Raw genomic sequence first — 24,684 nt, 5'->3', positions numbered from 1 at the left:
TTTTAATATTAACATAGTAGGTGGGATTAGATAAATAGATACATAAGGTAGATAGATACAAAAGGCATTATATGATTGATGATAGATAGATAGATAGATAGATAGATAGATAGATAGATAGATAGATAGATAGATAGATAGATTTAGCTATTCTAGACACTTAAATTGCTTTACATAGACAGCAGGGCAGCCATTCTTACATTAGTACACTCAACACGCATTAGCCATTAGACTCATAGGGTGAGAGAAATGGTGGGGATTTAGCCAAGACCGTGAGGAACACCCAATATACACTACATCGGAGAATGTAAATTGGCTGTGTGTGACCCATCCAGTGTGGATGAGATTTTATGGAGCTTTGGAATTGCAGAAAAGTGACAAAAAAAAAGTGACAGAAAAGTGACAACTTCTTCTTCTTCTGTACCTTTTCCCATTTTTATATGGGCCTGGCAACTAAAACAAGGTAACAAAGATCTAATTTTGTGCTGTTCTAAGTTATTATTGTTCTGCTTAAAGTTGGCCAGATACCCCCTTAGTGTGACCAATGTGGCCATCTGGATGGGGATTTCAACAGATCTTCACTGTTTTGCAGCAAAGGCAGACACTGTGGCACCGCTAATGCAATTCTGACATCTGTATCAAATGTTCCGGTCAAAAGAATTAATGTAGGTGAGGCCAATATAAAGTGAGCCTGCGACCCAGTGGAGCGCAAAAAGCGAGTGCGCTTAGTACTGACAAGATGGTGCTTGTGAACGCGGGTCAGACAGCACTGAGCCTGGTAGTGAGTTTCATCATGCACACCATTACTGCTGGGAGCTGCCCAGGTAAGGAGATGACCGGCTGACCTCAGGCACAGCTTAGTAAAATGTGACGATGGCGAGAAGGCACATAGCACAATGGCCTCTGCAAATTCTGTAACAGCAAACACTTCTGATGAGTTAACAGCATAGGAATTTACCGGGGTCTGTTTGTGCACAAATATTTGGGGGACCCGACGTTATTACAAGTTAAATCAACGGCTCAGGCAGGCAGGCAGGTGAGGAGGCGTTTGCAGTTTTTTTATGGTGGCTGGAGTGCCAATTCTGCCACCAACCCCCAAGTTTTTCCCTGCAGGTTGGAGGGCCGACATGCAGGGATGGATGCAGATTAACGTCATAGCCAGGACGACATTGCTAAGCAGCAGCATGTAAAAAATGACAGTTTTTGGGTGGAGTTTTTCTTTACCGTAACACTTACAGTCAGTCAGTCTGTCTGCTGAAACTCACCAGTTAGCTTCAGTCCATTCTGGTCAGGCTGCCCGGCCACCATGGGGCAAAAGCACGCACACATGCCCAGTCCCACCCTGTCACCAAGTCCAGTTCAGACTGGCCAATAAGGTGTCACTGGAGCGTCAATTGAGGTTTATTGATTTGTCTGATTGTTTATTTATTGGTTGATTGATTTTCAGAAATACATACCGTGAGCCTGAATGACAAAGACAAGCTAAGCATTCTGCAAGGATGCCCTGGGTATCCAGGAGCACAAGGACTTAAGGGGGATGCCGGAACTCCAGGAATGAAAGGTAAGGTGGCGTCATTTCACTTCGAATTCGGAAACGTTAGGAGGGCTTCAGCCATTACTTATATGACTGGCACATGGCTGAATAATGAGATGATAAGAAATAAAAGAAATCATTCATTCATTCATTCAGTTTTCACCGCTTACCCAAAACCGGGTCACGGGTGAGGCCCACACTTGCCAGCTCACACTGTGGGGTCTCCTGCTGCGCTTCCTTTACTGCCCAAGTCGCAGCTCCGCACGTCACTGGTGGTCTTACTTGTGGCTTCAAAACAAACTGACAAAAATTCTGTGTTACACACACACACAGAGACACACACAGACATACAGACAGACACACACACACACACACGCACACACACAGACATACAGACAGACAGACACACAGACATACAGACAGACGCAGACACACACAGACAGACACACACACAAACATACAGACAGACACACATGCACACACACACAGACACACACACAGACATACAGACAGACACACACACACAGACGCACACACACACACAAATAGAGACACACACACTCAGAAACACACACAAACATACAGACAGACACACATGCACACACTCACACACAGACATACAGACAGACACACACACACACACACACACAGACGCAGACACACACAGATATACAGACACACACGCAGACACACACACACACACACACACACACAAATAGAGACACACACAAACATACAGACAGACACACACACACACACACTTACATACATAAGCAGTAGATGAAGTGCCTGGTGTTACTCAGGCCTATTTATAGATTGGGTTGAAGAAAGAAGGCGTTTGTTTTTTAAATGGTGACCCTGTTGTTACTGCCAGCTGTCCCATCCATCATCCACAAAGAAGCCTGGGCAATGGCAGGTAGTTTAAGGTGGTAACCAAAATGAACAAAATCGCAAGTGTGCTGCCCTCAACTTTCTCGTATACTAAGATAGAGGAAAAGGTCACCAGAGCCACTTGGAGTTGCGCGATATTTCTCAGATATCATATGTCTTTGTTTCTCATCAGAACTAACTGACAATATCGATACACAATCATTTCTCTCTATTTATAATCAAACTTTATATTAAAATGAGATTTTCGCATTTAGGGATGTTGAAAACAGTTGTGGATTTTTTTTCATGATTACACTAGAGGGTTTTACCCCCTGCACACTTTGCTTGCCAACCCCCGGGCGGGCACCACACACTGGTCACTTCATGGCTCTGCCACTCACATCTGGGGAAGCGGATTTACAATTTAAACAGATTGTTATTTTCATGGGAATTGTTACATATGCATAATAGAGCTGACTAGACTAAAACATTACAGCGAGTAATTAACCATAGTAAAAAATAGTAAAGCGTAATAAATCAAAAGAAAATGAGGTTTCATGTTGCGTTAGATGTATTCATTACGTTATACGTTTTCGTTCTGTTTGGCTTTGAAATTAACACGTAAATACTTTTTAAACTGTAAAACTTCAGTAAAAGCACTTTTTTGAATGAACTTTTCATCAACATCGCTTTGAATTTTGATTCCGTGACAACACAACGTATAACTGCCCGTGAGTGGATTTTGTTTCTTTCTCTCTAATAAGTAAACCGACTTTTTTGAATGTTTGTCCCTGTGATTTTTTAATTGTCATAGCAAAAGCTATTCTAACGGGAAACTTAATGTTTTAATACGAATGGCATATCACAATCTCCTTTGGTGTCTCATGTTAGATGGACTACATTACCTTTCTTGTCGCCTGTTAAAATTTTACAGGACAGAATTGTTCGACCAATTTTGAATACAACTAATCTTGTCCTATCGCATAGCCCATCACTCAGATATAAATTACGCAATAACATTACGATACGTCCTTCTTTCTACAGTAATTCGTGCGTTGTAATTCTGGACGGTGTTAACGGTTGTAGATATTCTTCGTGATATTGTAAGTTGATGTTTTCATCTTCTGCACCATCACCACCAGCTGTTTCAGCAGAGTCTATTGATACGCATTTAACCGATTTGCCGTGTAACTGATCGTCAATTTTCACGTTAATTTGTTTGACTTCCTCGTTTCTCGGTGCTAGGATTGCTCGTGTACTCATTTCTTCTGTTGATAATCCTTCAAGAGGAAATTCTTCATTAAGATTTGATCGGAATAATTCATAGGGAACTTAAAGTGAGGAAAACATAAAAATTTATAAGAGCTGAGAGCACAGGAACTGTGTCTGACAAAAGTATTCACATGAATGAGAGGTGAGAGGGCCGCGGGCGTGGGGCCTGAACCGGAAATGGTGGAGAGGAGGACGGGACTTGAAAAAACCTCATGGCCAAAGTCTCGACTCGCAGGACTGGAAAAAATTTTCCAAAAAGTCTCGTCTCATTGAAGGATTTTTTTACATGTAAATAATAGAGAGATATGCATTACCAAGATTACGTGCAAAGTAAAAAGAGTTGCAGTCACCTAAAAACATAGAAACGGTGTTAGTATTATATCATACTTGCTGTTCCTCGCGGCTACCGCCCACGTAATTTTGGCAACAGGGCAAACTTTAAAAATCAATCAGAAAAACAATAAAACAAATGTAATTCTGGCCAAGTGGAAGGTCAGTAACGCTTCGATGTCAAACGTTGGCACTGTATCTGATCGTGTTCAACTCATGTGGGGGCAAAAGCACGTGGCCGTGATATCTCTGCCAATCGGCAGCTACCCTCTAAAACACACGTAGCTCCGATCTCACGCTCAAAAGCATCAAACGTTACTCCTTAACAATCTCTAGATGAGAATGTCTGCTGAACAAACAGGTTGGGGAGTAGAAGCAAGTTGCGCTCCAACATGTGACGAGACGTTGAGCGACTTGAACAGCGGCTGGCACATGAGTGACGAGGGTCTCCTCCCACCCGGCTCCCCACTTCTGACACCCCTGCCCTCGCCAGCCTCTGTCTCGGATTGGTGCGAAAATATCACTCATCTCTCTTGGATTCATGCAAATAAATCGGTACCGCAGCTGAAATATTAGCACTTAGCACGATAAGATCAACCGGAATGTTCAAAAAAAGTCTAGAAAAAAAAAGATCTAAATCTGTTAAGTAGTTTCTCTTGTGAAAAGCAGGTAGACATACAGACAGACAGACTTTCTTTACGAGAAAGTGAAAAAAAAACAAGGAACACAGAAACCAGGGATGAACCCTGGCCATAACAAAACTAAGCAGAGCAGACACAGCAGAAGATGGAACTCCAAAGTCAGAGAGACTGGAGGAGTCTGCAGGGTACGGTGGCATTGACACTTGCATGTGCGAATCAACACGTATCACGTTGTCCTCGTGTGCCGAGACCTCGACTGATCACCACACCTGAGGAACTGCAGGCTCAGTGGGGCTTAAATTAGCCACCACCGCTGCCACCATCACCATCACAAATGATAACGCAATTAACAAAAGACAAAAAAAGGTACCAACTAACCAAGCAAAGACGTCAGAGAGGATGATGTGCTCTGTTTTCTAACATTTCTTACATTTCTATCTTCTTCTTCTTCTTCTTCTTCTTCTGCCATAGGGAGCAAAGGAGAACCAGGAGCGATTGGAAAAAGTGGTGCTGTGGGACAAAAAGGTAAGAACACCGTGGCCAAGAAATGAAAAATTTTTTTTTACAATATTACTGTGGGATTAGAAATCTTTGCCATAGAAAAGGATTAACTGATAGATAGATAGATAGATAGATAGATAGATAGATAGATAGATAGATAGATAGATAGATAGATAGATAGAATTTGGTATAGTAGGCAGGATTAGATAGATAGATAGATAGATACTGTAGATAGATAGATAGATAGATAGATAGATAGATAGATAGATAGATAGATAGATAGATAGATAGATAGATAGATACTTTATTAATGCCCAAAGGAAAATTCACATACTCCAGCAGCAGCATACTGATAAAAACAATGTTAATTAAATAAAAATGCAGTGCAAGTAAAAAATGCAAGGTGGAGACTGTGAGGCAGGTATAACAGACAATAACTTTGTATAATGTTAACATTTACCCCCCCCGGGTGGAATTGAAGAGTCGCATAGTGTGGGGTCTCCTCAGTCTCCTCAGTCTGTCACTGAAGCTGCTCCTCTGTCTGGAGATGATCCTGTTCAGTGGATGCAGTGGATTCTCCATGATTGACAGGAGCCTGCTCAGCGCCCATCGCTCTGCCACAGATGTTAAACTGTCCAGCTCCGTGCTTACAATAGAGCTTCCCTTCCTCACCACCTGCTGGAATACCTGATAATTAGGGATGAATTACAAAGAAATCACTATAAAGATTAGAACATCTCAGGTGGAAAACACCAGAATTACCTGGATTAGCCGGTATAGCTCTGTCGCTGAGAGACAAGTGAGGGTCACGCGGTACATGTGAGCAGTGAAGGATCTACCTCCCTCACTCCGACCATCTCGAAAAACTCTGGTGACCGCAGCTCAGGTGTGGGCCTCCTCACAAAACGGTTGTTTGCTTGCTTGTTATTTCCCCTGGACGAAAACGGAATTGGATCTTTCTTGTTCAGCATTCAGAAAAGAGGGAATGAATTTGTGATTTGATTGGCCATTATGGGGTGGCATGGTGGCGCAGTGGTAGCGTTGCTGCCTCCCTTGCAGTTAGAGGACCTGGGTTCGCTCCCCGGGTCCTCCCTGCGTGGAGTTTGCATGTTCTCCCTGTGTCTGCGTGGGTTTCCTCCCACAGTTCAAAGACATGCAGGTTAGGTGCATTGGAGATCCTAAATTGTCTCTAGTGTGTGCTTTGTGTGTGTGTGTGCGCAACCTGCGGTGGGTTGGCGCTCTGCCCAGGGTTTGTTTCCTGCCTTGCGCCCTGTGTTGGCTGCGATTGGCTCCAGCAGACCCCCGTGACCCTGTAGTTAGCATATAGCGGGATGGATTATTGATGGATGGATGGATACTACTGACCAGGTGGTGCCATCTGGTGGATATGCAGTGCTATTAATTTAGTACTATTTCAACTCATGAAAATACTGCAAATAGGGTTGGCACAGTTTTTATTTCTTTCTATTCTAAACATAGAATATCTCAAATTTTATTAGCCAATATTGTTATGATAGACTATACCGGAAATAAGCAGATAGTTTCATAGAATTAGATGCAAAGGTTTTTGTGCGACGCTTGAAAAGACGAACAAACAAATTCGATTTTCTTTATCAATCACAGGTTTAAGTCTTGTCGCTTTGCCCACTGTTTGAATGTTAGGGTGTTTCAGATTTCTGATCGGATGTTAAGTGGCAAACTACGATGACAGGACCTCTGGGAACTTTGAACATCAGTGGCAGAACCTGGGAGACATTATGCTGTTGTACAGATGGCCTGAGCGAGGATGATGAGTCCACGGCACTCACCCGTGTCAGATCTTTGGCAAACGTGTGCTGCCATCATCTCCAAGACCCAAGAAAGGGGAAGCGAGTTAATGACATTTTTGTTATAAGCCATTAACGTAACATTTATTTCATTGCAGGAGAAAAGGGAAATTCAGGTGACCCGGCACAAACAGGTGAGTCTAAATGATAACAAACTAAGCAAAATAAATGTCGATTGACAAGATGCTCTGATACTACACAGACGTGCAACCTGTTGAAATTATTTTAAGTTGAATGGAGGTTATACTTTTTTCATTGTACAGCACATCTCCCAGTATAACAGGTGGCACTGCTCCTCTGGCAGGGTCACTCGCAGGGCTGCACGGGCTTTGTAGTTCAGAAGGGCAACCCTGTTGGGGTCCTAGGCCTCTCTGATTTGAGGAGCTTCTGCATGACCTGGAAGGCACCGAACACCCGGGTGCAACATAAAAGAAGCTGCCCGACCACAATCTGGGTGTTGGGGTCGGGTGGAGGTGGACAAGGTCTGCTCGGGAGGAGTGGAAGGACAGGCACAGAGTTGTATTTATCTGTACTGTGGTTTACTGAAGAAGAAACCAGTAAATAAAATCACCTGAGCTTAATCCCAGGACTGTGGTACACAGGTTGTGTTTGGGGTTTTGGACTCACTGATGCCCCCTAGTGGTCCCGATATATACAAACATTGTGTCATTTTTAACCTCCTCCAGTCAAAAAACATTTAAGGAGCTACGGCACAGAAAACCAAAGGCAATGCAAGTTGGATGTTCTTGAACTGACTCATTTTCATGTCACCCTTAACGTTACGACCTTCTGAAATTCCCAGGCTTACAATGGATCTCAATATCCATTAACTGCGTTTGCTCAGAAATTAACATACATTGTGAGCAAAGTTTAAAAATGCCAGGCATGCGTGGTATGCCACTGTTCTCCTCTCTCAGCATGCCTGGGATTTGATATTATTTGGAGATTTTGAGGTACATGCGGAGCCATAAGTTCTCCCTATTAAAGATCCAACCAACTGATTTACGTGCCAACAACAATACAACAAAGTGCACCGTAATGCCTACCGTGGCAACCTTTGCCCATACCGCATGGCTCCTCTACTGTCATGTGTTGTGCACTGTGGGAAAGCAAACACGCCTGCCTGATATAGCGTCCGCGGTTCACGTTAAGCTCTCTGGTGCTATGCAGGGCTGCATTACGGGTTGTTATTATAGAGCAGTACAAGATCGGGATACTTGGCTTTTCCATAACCATATTGATACCATAAATTCCTAGGCCTTGAATTTGATAGCAGCTGACATAAACAGAGAGAGATGGCATAAGGGAGACCTGACCTTGAAGAAATGGGGGCAACATAACCCTGTAAGTGTGGGGTTTATGGTGTACTCTACATAAACATTTCCTTTATTCGTGTTTATTGTCCTTTCCACTCAGTGCTGCTGCAGTGATCACTGCCTCCCTGTGACCCTTAACTCTTGAAGCCACCAGGGGGCGCACCCCAGACAAAACTACCACAGCGTACATGACTGTCTTAACAGCATTATAGCCCCCCGGGCAAAGCAGTGAACTGGGGCCCCTACCTACACAACCACTCAGAGGAATAAAAATGTAAATGGTCGATAAAATGAAACATACAATACAATACACAATACAATTTATTTTTGTAAAGCTCAAAATCGCACGAGAAGTGCCGCGATGGGCTTTAACAGGCCCTGCCTCTTGATAGACCCCCGCCTGCCTTGACTCTCTAAAAAGACAAGAAATAACTCCCAAAAAAACCCTTGTAGTGAAAAAATGGAAGAAACCTCAGGAAAGGCAGTTCAAAGAGAGACCCCGTGCAGTGGGTGTCAAGAAGAAGGGGGTCAATACAACATAATACAATACAATGCAATACACAGAACAGAACGAATCCTCAATACAGTATAAAAAATTTAGACGATATCAGATGATTTGGACTTGTTTAGAGTCCTGGAGACCTCGGCCATCAAGCTGACTCCCCCATTTGGACATTCTACAGCTGAGATAGATAGATGGATGGATGGATGGATGGATACTTTATTAATCCCAAGGGGAAATTCACATACTCCAGCAGCAGCGTACTGCTAAAAATAAACAATAGCGCTAATCCGATGAAAGGACCCCTCTTTCCCACAATTCCTGCGATCCTCAGTTAGAGATGACTTTACCTTAGGCTTGCAAAACAACTTGGCTGGTGGGCCGTGGCACCGAGCGCCACATTTGAGAACCGAGAAGAGAACAGAATAGGTGAGGATTAGTATCAAATTCTAACTACAGTGGAACCTTGGGTCACAAACGTCTCAGAACACGTACAAATCGGGTTACGACCAAAAACTTTTGCATCTATTCACGACCACACACTCGGGTAACGAACAAGACAGTTTCCCTTCTGGATCGTACGTGCCGATGATTTCCGCACGTGTTCAGTCTCTCCCTGTATTGTACATTGTTCTCGGTCAGATGTGCATCGCGCAGAGGGACTTTAGCTCAAAACTGTAATCTCCTCTCCACCCAGCTTCCTCCTCACTTCCTTCATGCCAGAACTTGACTCTTGCAAGGTTAGTTTTTGTATAAATTAAGGATTTTTCAAGTGTTCATTTTTTCCCTGTGCTTAAAACTCATTAAAAAAAAACTGTTTCTCAGTGTTATTCAATGTTTTTACATTTAATTTACTATTACACTGTGCATTCTATAACTTTTTTTGTGCTTAAAAATATACTTACATACAGTTTGTACGATCCGGAACGAATTAATTATATTTACATACAATCCTATGGGGAAATTAGTTTGGGTTCCATTGTATCATGTTACTTATGTTTTAGTGCTAATGACTAACAACAGAGATGCAGTCTGTACAGTTAATCAGCAGCTCTAGTCAGGGTGTGCTAAACTGAAGTAGTGAGTCTTGAAAGCTGAGAGCGAAGTGGCATCTCTTATAGTAGCAGGCAGACCACTCCACAGTTTAGGGGGTCCTGTAACTAAAAGCTCGACCTCCCACTATTATTATATTAATTCTTGGAATCCTAAGCAGACCGGCATCTTGAGATCTTAATGTGTGCTCTGGTTTGTAAGTCATGATAAGTTCAGAGAAGTAAGCCGGACGTCGGCCATTTAATGCTTTATACGTTAAAAGGAGGATTTTGAAATCTTCCCTAAACTTAACCGGGAGCCAGTGTAAGGATTTAAGAACTGGAGTTATGTGTTCGTATTTTCTTGTTCTTGTAATAATTCTTGCAGCAGCATTTTGGATTAACTGGAGGCTGTATAGAGAACAGTTTGAACAGCCAGTGAACACCGCATTGCAGTAGTCAATCTTACTAGAAATAAATGCATGAATGAATTTCTCAGAATCCTGGTTATTTAGAAAACGCCTTAATTTCCCAACATTTTTAAGATGGAAGAAACGTGATTTGGACGACTTTGTAATATGCGCTTTAAATGACATGCTTGAGTCAAAGAGAACTCTGAGATTTTGGGCTGATTCAGTAAAATTAATGGGGATTCCAACTGAGTTAAACGATGACAGAATATTGTTGTGATCAGCGTCATTCCCGCCAACAATTAACATCTCTGGTGTTTAAAGACAAGTAGTTCTCATCCATCAACTCCTTTAATTCACTAACACAACTAATTAAAGACAACATCGGAGAAACTTCATTTGATCTAAAAGAAAGTTATAACTGGGTGTCATGTGAATGCGAGTGATAATGAACGTGATGTTTCCTAATGAGAGATCTCAGTGGAAGCCTGTAAAGTGAAAACAGTAAAGGTCCGAGTATTGAGCCCTGCGCGACACCATATTGAACTTCTGTGTATAATGATGGAGTATTGTCAGCACAAATTTTGTTACATATTTGAATCGATTTGATAAATAAGAACTAAACCAAGCGAGTACAGAGCCTGTAAGCCCAACATCATTTTCTAGCCTGTGCAGTAAAATCGAATGGTCAATGGGGTCAAATGCTGCTCTTAAGTCTAACAACATAATTATAGTGGAGATTCCTTCACCAGAGGATATCAGAATACATATATTTATTGTAGTGGTACTTCCAACATAATCAGTGTTTAAACATTAAAAAACATCCTGTACAGCAAAGATTAATCAACACAAACGTTTGAACGATATAACATGAGCCTTGAAAAAGACAAACGTGATAACTCGATTGGTATACAATGCAGCATAGGGCCCCAATACTCGTGTCTGTCTGTCTGCTTTTCACGAGAGAACCACATAACGGATTTAGATCGGGTTTTTTCTTAGAATTTGTTTGAACATTCCGGTTGATCTCATCGTGCTAAGTATCATATTTCACCTGTGGTACCGATTTATTTGCGCGAATCCAAGATTCGGGCCCCTGGGCGTGTACCTTACCTCCACTTAGCTAGTGAACGAAGAGAACCACTTAACGAATGTAGATCAGGGATTTTTGTTTTCTAGAATTTGCTTGAACATTCCGCTTGATTTTGCGACTTCTCTCTTCGCGCTAAGAATCAGAGTTCACTTGCAGGAGCGATATATTCGTGCTAATCCAAGACAGAGGCTGGCGAGGGGAGGGGCGTCAGGAGTGGGGAGCCGGGTGGGAGGGGACCCTCCTCACTCACGTGCCAGCCTCCGTTTGAGTTGCTCTACCACTGCGTGTTGGAGTGCACCTCGCCTCCGCTAAGATAGTGATAACTGTTTGTTTATTGATTTTTAATGTCTGTCCTGTTTCACTACTACGTGGGCGGATCGCAGGGGACAGCTAGTATTTAACCCCTTCAGGGCCGATGGTCGACTTTTGTCAAAAGGAGGAGTTGACGATGGTGATCGACTGTAAACTGTGGCAAAACCAAGTGTTTTAGTTGGACTCTCGTTGATTAATTGGTCTGACCGAGATTTCCTGCGCTCGCATGAGTAGCAAGGCGCAAACAACGGCAAAAATGGCCCTGACATTTTGCGTTTTGCCTATTATCTCTGAACTGGACTATGACTTGTCAGATTTTGATACAAGTGATTGAAAATGAATGTGAGGTTCCAGCTTCAGCTGACTGGTCCCAAGCTAATCGTTGTACTGACAATGTTCACTAGGGCGGACTGCCACTTAACAATGATAAGAGGTAGAAACCAGATTGTAATGCACTGCGACACGAAGACAGCCTGGCAGCAAGCCTGCCTCACATTCTTGGCAAGCTGGCAGCAACAGACGTTTTATGTTGATTTCTGTGTGAAACCATTGCTTTCCAGAAACTATGTTTTTTGGAAAAAATATTCAGCCCTCAAAGAGTTAATATAATGCAACACCTTCACGTTTTGACCCGTGTATCACGAGGATATCGTATTCTGATCCCGCCAGTAATTCCTTTCCCCCCAGGCTTTGTTCTCTGGGTGAGGACGGGTCACAGTGGTGCGGTCCTCAGTGTTGAGGCCTCGCGGCTTCCAATCCTGGCCTTTTGTTGACCTCTCATATTTTTTTCTTCATGATATTCCAGTTTTCTACCCAAATCTCAAAGACTGGTACGGTAAACTAGATGGCACTTGCAAACCGACCCATTCACTGGTTTTTGCTACTGGGAACTTCGATCAGCTCTTTATTAAGTTTTTTACACTGATTTCATATATGCAATCAGAATGTTAGATTTTTGAGATACACATCATTGCTGTTCTGACACTTTTGAATATCAATATAACACATTATCTACTATAGAGTTTGAACTCTGTCCCAACAAAATTGTTTTGAATGTGTTTATTCTGAAAACAAACCAGAAGACGATACCAGAGACACTTTAAAACAAGTTGATGTCAATTTACCTCAATATAAAAGCAAGGTGAGCGTGCTCAAAAAAGGCCATTGCTATTGCGCTTGTACTGCACATCCGTCTCTCTTTGCTGGAGTAGTCACTCATCATGCTCGGAGTACATTTTCCCTGATATCAGTTTTTCCATCACCTTTATATCTTGATGAAATCTTTCCCCGTGATCCTCGCCCAGATTTGGTGTAAAAAAGTCGAGATGAGAATGAGTATGAGGAAGAAAAAAAATTATTAACTGTAATGATTATAAGTATTTAACTCAAGGACTGTATTTTGTATTAATCATTCTGCAGAGAGCTATATGATTTTTTACTTCTATATGATTTGATCTTCATTTAGGTGGAAAAGGAATTAAGTTTATGCACAGAATATGAGACTAACTTGCATACTCGGATACTAACAGAACACCCTGTGATATTATAAATCAATGTGATAGTTTCTGAATCCTTGTTTACAATTATAAGAAACATGTCCCTTATGGATTAATAAATAAGGATTTATTAATCTAACCAGACAAAATCTAATGAAGATATTAAAGCTATAAAAATGTAGTTTCTTAATAACTAATGTACTGAACTATAAGAACCAGCTTTAAACTGGTCTTGTGTCTGTGTGCTGATAATGGCATATTTTTAGGAATGTGAGTGCCATGATAACTCTTTATTTTGGTAAGAAACTGGGCACTCCTGCATGTAATAAATCAGTATGTAGCCGTAATTTACAGCAATCTAAGTGTGACCTCAAAATGAACTGTCATGTTTTATTTCTTTGCTTTCTAAGCTAGGTAATATAAAGAGGATTTTTTTCTTTTAAGCAGGATTACCAGCTAGTGGCACTGAGAGGGGGTTTGGTTAGGGGGGCTCCAGTCTCTTCGGAGGCATGTTGGGGCTGCAGTCTCTCTAACTCACCAAGAATAAAGAAATTGCTTTTTATTTTAAATTGGTTTACTCTCCCGTTGTTTTTTTTTACTTCAGCATTCACAAGTAATATATTGCTCTTCTTTCCCCTTTGTATTATTAAGATGTAGCCTCTGTCAGAATGCCTAATCTCACAGACTTGCCACTGTTTATAAGGTATTATTGTATATAACTTCTCTGCACCTTCCCTTCTACATCTATAACCTCAGGCAATTAGGTATAGTAAAAGACAAGCAGGAGTTAAGTTACAATTTAAACAATGTATTATTGATAACATTCATAAATAATAACAATATGCAAAGTACATTTGAATATTGGAAACCATACAACCTGATTAAATGGTGATGTGTAGTTTCAGGTGGCACACAGACTTGTTAGTTACTTAAAATGTCTCTAGTTAAGGCATCCTTGGTGCTCAGCTTTCTTCAGAACAGGCCGCAAGCCTGTTCAATATGGCTGCGGAGCTGTGCTCTCCATTGTGTTGTCTTCTTCATCATACTAAGAGAGAGATACTTCTTCATCATCAGAGGTTAATAAGAGAGAGAGTGCAAGGTTAAACAAGTAAATTTATAGATTCTCTGTCCAACCCCTAGAGCCAATAGGATGTCATGGTACTTAAAAGCTTTTGATACAAGCCAATTCCAAACAGCCATACCTCAGATCAATGGGGGAAATAGAACATCTTAACACCTGCTGCCCCCCAAGACCATTTGTTCAGGTAACCTGGCTTCCTTGCAGGGGTTGAAAGACTTTAGCAGAGAAATACTCGCCAAACTGGTTTAAGGCACATCCTCCTTCAACTCTGTTGTAAAATTCAGAGACCCATTCCTAAAGGGGGTGTTAGGGGGTATAAACACTAAATTACATTGCTTTGCCTAAATTACAAATAAAGACATGCAAAATATTTATCAAGTTATATGCAAAATCTTACATCACAACAAGAATGTAAAAAATGCGTCTTTAGTGACATTGCAGCTCCATTAAGCTGATACGCTTACAGCAGGTTCTCCACAAGCTCAGCATTAACTCTCTGCTCTGTGACTGTCAAGAAAAATCTGGACAAACCCGCACGAATGAGGCTGCTGATTCGGTGGGCTTCAGTTTCCTTTTGAACTCCTCGTCAAGCATCAGTTCACAGATTTCTGGCCCAGCAAAAACACCTTCCTTAATTTTGGCTTAACTTTTTTCGAGACCAAACTTCAATTCAAATTCAAACACATCACTTGTCTGTTGACCAGTCATCCGTATACTCGGACTCAAGTTCACTATCATTGGCATTTTTCGTATTCATTCATTGTTATTTGTGTTTTGTGTTTGTTATATGTTACTGCGACAAGGGAGGGTTTGTTATTGTATACAGTATAAGGTGTTGTCACGTTGTTGCTTTGGTGGTGGGATATACATATATATATATATATATATATATATATATATATATATATATATATATATACTGAAACAATAATGACCACAAGACATTACGAAGGTTTGGGGCAGCCACCCGTATAATCGTGGCTTCAAAACTTCTTGATAATTAACTCCATGTTCACACGACTCAGTCCAAAACAGAACTAACTCAGTATTAGCAAGATGGCGGCTTTAAAGGCCATTAAAGGAAGTGATGTCATCAGGACCGGAACCGGAAGTGACGTCGTTGGCTGCCCCAGAGCCGGGCGGGATTTCCCTAGAATGGTCTGTAAGAGATCGAGAGATAGGATTAGTGCACTTCGTCACCCCCTGGTCCGTCGTGGTATTACATGTATTCGAGGCCTTTAGTTGCCTCTTAAACATGCGTGTGTGACAATACTTATTTTCAACGTGTGAAATTTGCATTTTTTATTATTGTGTCATTTAATATATTTATCTGGCTATTTTTACATATCTGCTTTTGTGTGCTTATGTTTAAACTGTTGATTGAGGGGAAAATTTTATTTGTTAGAGGTATGGCTTGGTATTTATAGATTAGCCTCAGTAATTTATCCAGGCCACAGGTCCTGGTAGTGTAGCTGCCGACTGGGTAAGTGGTCAGCCATTACAAAGTGACTTCAGTAAATGGAGGAGTGGATGTGTTTCAAAACAACTCAACTTTTCTTTGTAATTATTAAATAACTCTGACTTTATGTGCCCTCAATGTTATCATTCATTTGTAACTCACTACTGGACATTCAGGGTGCTCCTCCATGGCGCTCTTCTGTCATGATGGTGTTGTTACAGACGATGTAGTCTGTGGCCTGCATTTTCGCTCTTTTCTAGGTTTTTGTGAATCAGCAGCACGTCTCTCTGAGACATTTTGGACCTTAACGTCTCTCTGTACTCCGGCAAGTGGATGTAAGATTGATGAAGGTCACCTAAATATCAAGCACTTGCCCCATGTGAACTCCATCTGAAGTTCTGTATGGATTAGGAGTAATTAGAAATACTGAAATGGAATTTGTTGCAATCAACGGATTTGTTTTACAAAACATCTGTGTGCGTGTGTGGAGTAAATACAGTAGGTATTCTACTGAGAGCGATTCACACAGTACAAGAGTAGTGTGGAGATCCTGTGGGATACTGCTGGTAAAAATCACATAAAAAAAAATAAAATCTTAGGTGAACAAGCAGCAATTCAAATCTGGAATATTTGTGATAGGACTACATGTGTTTGCATTTTATTTATTGATCATGTACTGTATGAGCATCTTTAGCAGATTCACTGCTGTGTTGGTGCTCTGTTATAACAAAAATATTCTCTACGGCCAACACAGGTGCCCAGAACTGTAAGCAGCTTCTCGACACAGGAAACACGCTGAGCGGCTGGTACATGGTGTATACGGTGACGGGGAAGCCTGTTAGTGTCTTCTGTGACATGGACACCGATGGAGGTGGCTGGCTGGTAAGTGATGGCTAAGCGTCTTGAGTGGAGGTGCACTTAATAAGAATAAATTAATTTACATTTTGATCATTGAAAGACCAGAAAATGGGAGGAATGAAAAGGAACAGGAAAAATGGAGGTCTGGAAATCATAACAAGTGAACTATGACAGTACCAGAAATCAAAGTCCGAGAAATGTGACAAAAGACCTTAGTAATAAATAAATTGTTTTTGGAAGCAGCTTTTAGCTTCCAGTACTTGAGATGTTTTAAAGAATGATAGATAGATAGATAGATACTTTATTAATCCCAAGGGATAATTCACATAATCCAGCAGCAGTATACTGATACAAAAAACAATATTAAATTAAAGAGTAATAAAAAATGCATGTAAAAACAGACAATAACTTAGAATAATGTTAGCATTTAACCCCCTGGGTGTAATTGAAGAGTCGCATAGTGTGGGGTCTCCTCAGTCTGTCAGTGGAGCAGGACGATGACAGCAGTCTGTCACTGAAGCTGCTCCTCTGTCTGGAGATGATCCTGTTCAGTGGATGCAGTGGATTCTCCATGACTGACAGGAGCCTGCTCAGCGCCCATTGCTCTGCCACAGATAGATAGATAGAATTTGGTATAGTAGGCAGGATTAGATAGATAGATAGATAGATAGATAGATAGATAGATAGATAGATAGATAGATAGATAGATAGATAGATAGATAGATAGATAGATAGATAGATAGATAGATAGTGTAGATAGATAGATAGATAGATAGATAGATAGATAGATAGATAGATAGATAGATAGATAGATAGATAGATATATAGTACTTTATTTGTCTCTGAGTGAAATTTAGCTTTTTACAGAAGCTCAAGAAATATTATAACAAACACCCCCTCCCCGACACACACTGGCGCTATACCAGTGTACCACTGTTGGCATGAAGGAGTCCCAGTTGAGTTTCTTGTCAAACTTCTGTTGGCTCAGAGTCCTCAATGCTCCAGCACTGCTCACAATGGCTATCAGTTTTGTCTTCCTTCTCTCCTCCTGCAGGTTCAGTGGGTGTCCCATAACTGAGCCGCTCTTCTTAGTCAGCTTGTTGGTCGGCTCTTAAAGAGATGTTACCAGGCCAGCACACCGACCATCAGCGAGCTGTAAAACAGTGTGAAGGATGTCACTGCCCTTTTTGAATTTTTCACTTACAGCGCGATATTCCAGATGTGAGTGCTTACTGACAGTTTCTTGCCGCTCTTACAGGTGTTCCAGAGACGCATGGATGGCTCAGTTGATTTTTTCCGAGAGTGGACTCTGTATAAAAAAGGCTTTGGGAATAAACAGTCAGAATTTTGGCTTGGGAATGATTACATTCATATGCTGACATCAACAGGTAGAGACAAACTCCTTTGTCCTCCATCTTGTCTTCTTCTTATGACACAGTACAAAATACAAAGCACATCCACACCAGTCACTTTACATCTGGACTTGATGTTGTGAAATGTGAATATGTCAGACTTTATATCCATATATCAAAGATGTTTGTGATTTTTTTAAGTGAATTTTAAATCAAGAGTCAATCGTGACCCATAAATATCCTCTATTGTTCTGTATTACTAAGGCATTATGGGTTGTCAGTTTCTGGTCAGCTGCTGAGTGAACTTCAGCTTGTGCTATGATAACAATGACTTTCCCTAAAAAATATTACCTTCCTTTAATTATAACATGAAAATATCTATTTTATATGTATACACAATAGGGCAAGCAGGTTACATTAATGATGTGGCACCTGCAATTTCTTAGTGTGAACCAAAAGGGGGCATTGCAGCACCCCAAACCCCAGACACAACAGCACGGATACAGTTCCAGATGTCTTGTCACAAGCAGCTCACACACACTCTACAACTCCAACAAATACGACTCATCCCTTCTCCACTCCCCCCAGGTGAGCTTCATCCGACTCCGACTCTCCGGGTGACGCAGAGGAGCTTCCTTTATAACGGACCCAGAAGAACTTCCGGTGCTATCAAATATTGCGTCCAGGAAGCACTTCCGGGTCAGTGTAACCTTCCTGTGACATAAGAGTCAGCCTCCAGCAGCTCCCCCTAGTGGCACACAAGGACTCCTTATTTTTATGTCACAGAGCAATTTTTGTAAAACTTAAATCTTTTTATTTATAAAGATTACACGTTTGCCCTTTCCTGACTCGCCAGGGTTTGACAGTTACCAGCTCCATCAAATCACCATTTTGGAGTCATTTTTTAGGATTATTGTGCATACCAGGAACTCTGCAGTTTACAACAAATGAAAAGTAAACAATGAAGATAGAAAAAAAGGACATTTGAACATAAAGTAGGACAGAAACACTGTTTTATCCATGACAATGACAGTGAAGTGCTGTAGCTGTGCAACTCAGTGTCTTTTATAGTCCTCTGAGGTGACTGCGACCCTAATGACAGCAGCAAATTGTCATTTAGGCCTCACCACAGCTGGCTTAGACCTTAGTAAGAGGAAAAGGGACAGGGAACGACACAAAGTACCAAAAATATGACATCTTGGTGTTGTGTTTCAGCTGGGGTCCCTCCCTCGCCCCTCCCGGTTGGTGTTCAAATGTATGTGCGTATGCTACCTGGGTTGTGTTCTGTGTGTTTTGTGAGTGGTTCCCTGGGAAGTGGGCCCACCTGCCAATCAGCACTAGGAACCGCCCTCCACCCTATAAATTTGAAGGGTCTCCCATTGTTCCTAGAGGTAAATTTTGAATGTGCTAGAAAGTTTTGGTGAGTTGTCGTACTTTGCTGTACTTTTGTGAACTTCTGTCCCTCTTTTGCTGGTTTTTTTTGCCCATTTTCTGGATTTTTGTTTGAGGATTTAGTTTGCGTGAATTGTCTTGTGGGTTAGGTAACTCAGTTTTGCCTTTGTGCCCTTCAGAGCTTCACAGTATTACAGAGCATTTTTCATAAAGAACAAAAACGTTTTCTTAAGCTTCTTTGTTTGCCCGATTATTCAGCTGTGGTTTGGGATAGATAGATAGCGTAGTTGGCAAGATAGATAGAGAGACAGATAGATTATAGTGTAGTTGGCAAGATAGTACAGTGGTACCTCAGTATATGTCCTTAATCCGTTCTGGATCCTTTGACTTATACCAAACGGGACGTATACCAAACTAATTTTTCCCATAAGAAATAATGGGAAAATGATTAATCCGTTCCCATGAAAAAAAATCCCATTGTTATTGGCATATTATACATTGATGGGGTTGTATAAAATAATTTAAACACTGCTTAATACTAAAATACATAAATACAAAAGCAATTAGATGAAATAAATAAAAATTTAACCTCACTTTACTTTTTAATAACGTCTTTGTTTTTCACAATCGTAGATACCATCGTTCTCGGCATGTGGTATGCAGCAGCCAATTCCCGGATACGCATGCCACCTTCATACTTTTCAACAATCAATTCAAATGTACGTGAAAAAACACAAAATCACGTTGTGACGATGCGGGTTTGCTGTATGCTCCCATCTGCCGTCGAGGAGCCCTTGAACCTTAAACCGTCGATAATGTTACCTATGAGCTTATCAGTGAGGCACAACAAAGCACGGGATGGTGAAAAAGTGCAAAGTGCTTTTATTAAAACAATCAACAAAACAAGGTGTTCAAATTAAAGTGCAGTGTCCACAGTTCCAATAAATAATCCAGAAAATCAGAAGTGAAACGTGGAGGTTATAAACAATAGAAAAAAGTCTTCTTAAAAACAACGAGGTTAAAATACAGCAGGATGCATTCTTTTTTTAAAAAAAACAAAAAAACAACAAGACGTCTGATGCCTTTTTACCTGGTGGACCCCCTGCTTCTCAACAGGGGAGTCACCCTACTTGCAGCTGACCTTCACTCTGCCTCCTTCAGCTGTTCAGTTCACCTCTCCGATCCCTGGCACCAATAGGCTCCTCCTGACAGCGACTTGGGATCCGCAGCGACCAGGGTGCCTATGCTGGGGGAATACACTCGCCCAAATCCCGACTCCCGCGGCCTTATGCGGAGAGTCGCCCTTCTTCCGGTCAATCCCGCTCCATGGTCACTCCGCGGGAGTGACCACTACTACTATTCCCTGGGTGTCGGCCCAACACCCAGGCTCCCTATTCAGCTGCAATGCTCTCCTGCACCGTCTGTCTGTCTGTCTGTCTCTGTGTCTCTCAACCTCCGATCCGTTCTTTCTTTTTCCTCCCCTTCTAGCCGACTCGCGCTTCTATTTATCAAGATAAGCAATCATGAATGCGGATGGTCTCTCACCTGTGCACTTAGGTGAGAAGCGCCCACATCGTGAATCGCCCTGAGAACCGCTTCAGCCACACAACCACCACGCCCCTTCACCAAACTGCGAGCGCGGTGATTATTTAGTTTAAAGCTGGCCTTTGACAGGAGCTGTGGACCCGCTATAACACACATCCTGAAAATTCACATAGAGTTATAGTGCGGGTTGTTCACTGAATGCTAGCAACTGGCGCACTGACGCTCGTGGGCAGTAGTGGCTTTGTCTCCAGAGAGGTTAACAAGAGTAGCACGCGGTGTTCTAGCATGCGAGTCGTATACCAAACAAAATTTTTCACGTCCAAACAGGACGTATACCAAGTTGGACTTATTCCAAAGCGGACATATACCAAGGTACCACTGTATTTTTATTTTTAGGGGGGTTTATTCCCCTCTAGTGGGCACTACTGGAAGTGCATTTGCAACTTTTTGGGATCTACCTGCTGTGAAACTCCAAGTTCATAACAACACTTGGGGACTTTATAATCATAGGTGCAGGAATCACTTGGTGGCTTACTGTTGGTTGGCAGGAGAAGGACTGGGAACAGCAGCGCCCTCATTTCAGGGGCCATGCTCTAAACCCCTCTGTGTCTATGTGTGTTCCGGTTCACCGACAAAAGCGCGATAGACATATGAGCCCCGACAAAACTGCGACGGACAAACTCGCGCCGACAAACTCGCTAACTGGTTTTCGACAAATGCGCGCCGACAAAATCGCGAGAGAGACCAAGAGTGGGACGCGTACGTGCGCATTATGTACACATTAATTAATGACATAGGTTATAACTGTATTCAAAGATGCTAATTGCACTGAGTTTCGTTCCTCCGGAAGATGTTGGGTCGGCTTTCGATGAACTGAGCGAGAGTAGACCCGACAATCTCCAGAACGTTTATGATTACTGGGAGGACAATTATGTTGGTCGATTGAGACGCAATCGACGAGCCAACCCGTTGTTTCCTATCACCGTGTGGAACAGGCGAGAACGTGTTGCTGATGGCATGCCGCGAACAAATAACTCAGTCGAGGGTTGGCATAACACGTCGTATACAAAGCGGAATTATCAGCAGTCAGGCAGCCAGCAAGTCTAAATACGCTCAACTATCAAGACGTCTTGCTGCAATTCTTCCTACATATGCAGGGCGTGATCTTAAGGACAATCTGCGTGCCGTGTCTCATAATATTGACTTCTAAAATAAACATTATTATATATGCTTTAAACTAGTAATTCATATTTAATGACACTTTCGCGATTTTGTTGACACGATTTTGTCGGCATGATTTTGACGCCGCGTTTTAATGGGCGCTCATATGTCTATCACGCAAATGTCGGGTCACTGTGTGTCCCCCATTGTCCGTCTGCTTCATTAACAGTGACTTGCTTTGCACACTGTTAATGAACTGTCACTCGTTTTGTTTTAAAGGATCTCACGAACTGCGTGTGGACTTCATCGATTTTGAAAATGCCAGCACGTTTGCCAAGTACGCTTCTTTTAAAGTTATGGGGGAATCGGAAAAGTACAAACTTATTCTTGGGGATTTTACAGGTGGGACAGCAGGTGAGTTCACCAGCAGGTCAATGTTTTAAAGCGATTGCTGCTCCGCTTCTGCCATTATGTGCTTCTTTTTTGGTTTTAATTTGCAGGGGATTCACTGAGTGCCCAGAAGGACATGATGTTTTCCACCAAAGACCAGGATAATGATGGTTCGGCCAGTTTCTGTGCCAGTGTCTACAAGGGAGGGTGGTGGTATGCAGACTGCCATTATTCTAATCTGAATGGACTTTATCTACGTGGCAGCCATGAGAGTTATGCCAATGGAATCAACTGGAGATCTGGAAAGGGATATAATTACTCTTACAAGTACTGTGATATGAAATTCAGGCCTGTATAAATGAAATCAGCGGTTACCAAGTTCAGTCCTGGGGGACCCCCACCGTGCCCTCAAGTATTTAATTCTTGACAATTTCATCCTTACTTTTAATTGCTTATTAATTCTGCATTTTGTTTTCTCACCTGGAGATATTTTCATAATATTCATACAAATGCATACTCTTTGCTTTAACTACTTACAATATGTTTTGTTGCTTTTCTGTAGAGTTTGCTCCCTTTTGCTACTTTTATCCAAATCCTGACGACTGACCATTGCAGACACGGGCGCAAACAGCTTTGAATGCCAAAGAGGAGCAATGACTTCACTGCTGTTTTAATTTAAAAATGCACATTAAAGGAACACCCCACCCAGATATGTGACTTACGCCATGTAGTTTGTGGTGCCGGCAGAGAAACAGTTTTAATCCTGCACTTTCATCCAGAATGAGAGAAAAAAGTTGATGATATAATGGAACGTAATGGTGACCTGTCCTGTCCAGCAGTAAACGATGTGATCAACAGCCTTGGGGGGGAAAAACAGAAAAAAATTCTCACCTTCCCATCATCCACATGTCTTTAATCCTGTGGTATGTACAAAATGTATTCCCAGAATTCTCTGCTTTAAAGCTGAAGACCCGCCTCTCCCCCTCATTCACTGGTCAAGAGTCTCTATGGTTATGCTTTTTTTTTTTTTTACCAAAGTGAGTTGTAAAAGAGGCGACAGACAAAGATAAAGAGTCAGGGCGCCACCTGGGCAGTGCTGTGCAAGTTCACACCTCCCAAGAACTCGCTCAAAGTTCAGCTCACGCAGATTAAAACGAACTAGCCAACCCGCGGCGTACCATACGCCACATAATCAGGCCGGTTTTTTAATGATTTTTAAGCACAGGGAGAAAATTAACAATTTGAAAAATCGGTAATGCAATAAATCAGCAAGAAAAGCAGCATTGTAACAATGCACTGAACGAACCAACACACAATCGTCCGTGACTGAAAACTGGCGGATCCCCATCGTGCCTTCTCCTGCCAGATGGAGGGATGGGGGTGCACGGTGCAGAGTGTGGAACGGCAGGAGAGGCGAAGGACGTCCATTCAGCTCCCTCCGTCATGCTAGTCTGCTGATTTCTCGTTCAGTATGCACTGCCCGCTCATGTGCCCACCTCCAACTCGTCACTTGAGTCGTTGTCGTCTTTACACAGTCCAGATACATGTGTGACTCACGTAGACGTTTCATTGCTCTGTGCGGTTTTGGCTGCTTTTCTATATATAATCCACCAAGACACCCGACCACGGTAGTCGCGAGGTGGGAGGGGGGTGTGTACAAAGGGTTGGGACGTAACCAGTGGGAGCGTATGAGGCGCACTTAGTGGGAATTCCACAGTTTGCAGCCCGAATGGGGTTTGACGGCTTACCCACGCCGGGTAGACACACGCTCAATGTCATGCATAATTATTTATTGAATGCTAAACTCTTCTGGAAAGACACGGTTGTCTAAACAGATTGGTTTGAGGATACAACAGAAAGTGAATGAAAAGATGGAAGTCTGGAGAGAGCAGAATACAACACAACAGTGAACCCGCAGCATAACAAACACCACATAATTATTTATTGATGGTTGAACACTTCTGGAAAGACACAGTTGTCTAAAAAGGGAGGGTTTGAGGATACAACAGAAAGTGAATGAAAAGATGGAACTCTGGAGAGAGCAACGTATAATTGTCCGTGAGTGAAGAAGACGCATGTTTGTCGCGGATGCGAATTGCTGTATGTAGCGTGTAAAACAGTTTGCTATGGTGCACGAGGTCGTGCGTCGTAACCGAAAACTCGTTTTTTAAAGACTGCTTACTTCATTGTGTTTTAACCTCAGTTGTAAACGATTGTTTTAAGGATCCCATGGGATACCCCTCGCAAACCGTTTTACATGCTGCATATGGCGACTCACCTCCGCGAGAAACATGCCTCTATGAACAGTCAAG

General features: G+C 42.1%; 1 protein-coding gene across 1 annotated transcript; it reads left to right on the top strand.

Annotated features, from left to right (window-relative positions):
* Positions 1 to 713: 713 nt before the first annotated feature.
* Positions 714 to 23,082, top strand: LOC120517879 (ficolin-2-like). The gene is made up of 8 exons (XM_039740390.1): positions 714 to 824; positions 1,448 to 1,561; positions 5,119 to 5,172; positions 7,073 to 7,108; positions 16,429 to 16,556; positions 17,791 to 17,920; positions 22,262 to 22,396; positions 22,483 to 23,082. Exons 1-8 carry the CDS (start codon positions 740 to 742, stop codon positions 22,728 to 22,730), a joined length of 930 nt encoding a protein of 309 aa, XP_039596324.1. The 5' UTR covers positions 714 to 739; the 3' UTR covers positions 22,731 to 23,082.
* Positions 23,083 to 24,684: the final 1,602 nt, after the last annotated feature.

Source organism: Polypterus senegalus, chromosome 17, assembly GCF_016835505.1.
Source record: "Polypterus senegalus isolate Bchr_013 chromosome 17, ASM1683550v1, whole genome shotgun sequence".
Classification (NCBI taxonomy): domain Eukaryota; kingdom Metazoa; phylum Chordata; class Cladistia; order Polypteriformes; family Polypteridae; genus Polypterus; species Polypterus senegalus.
This window is presented reverse-complemented; position numbering and strand designations above follow the sequence as displayed.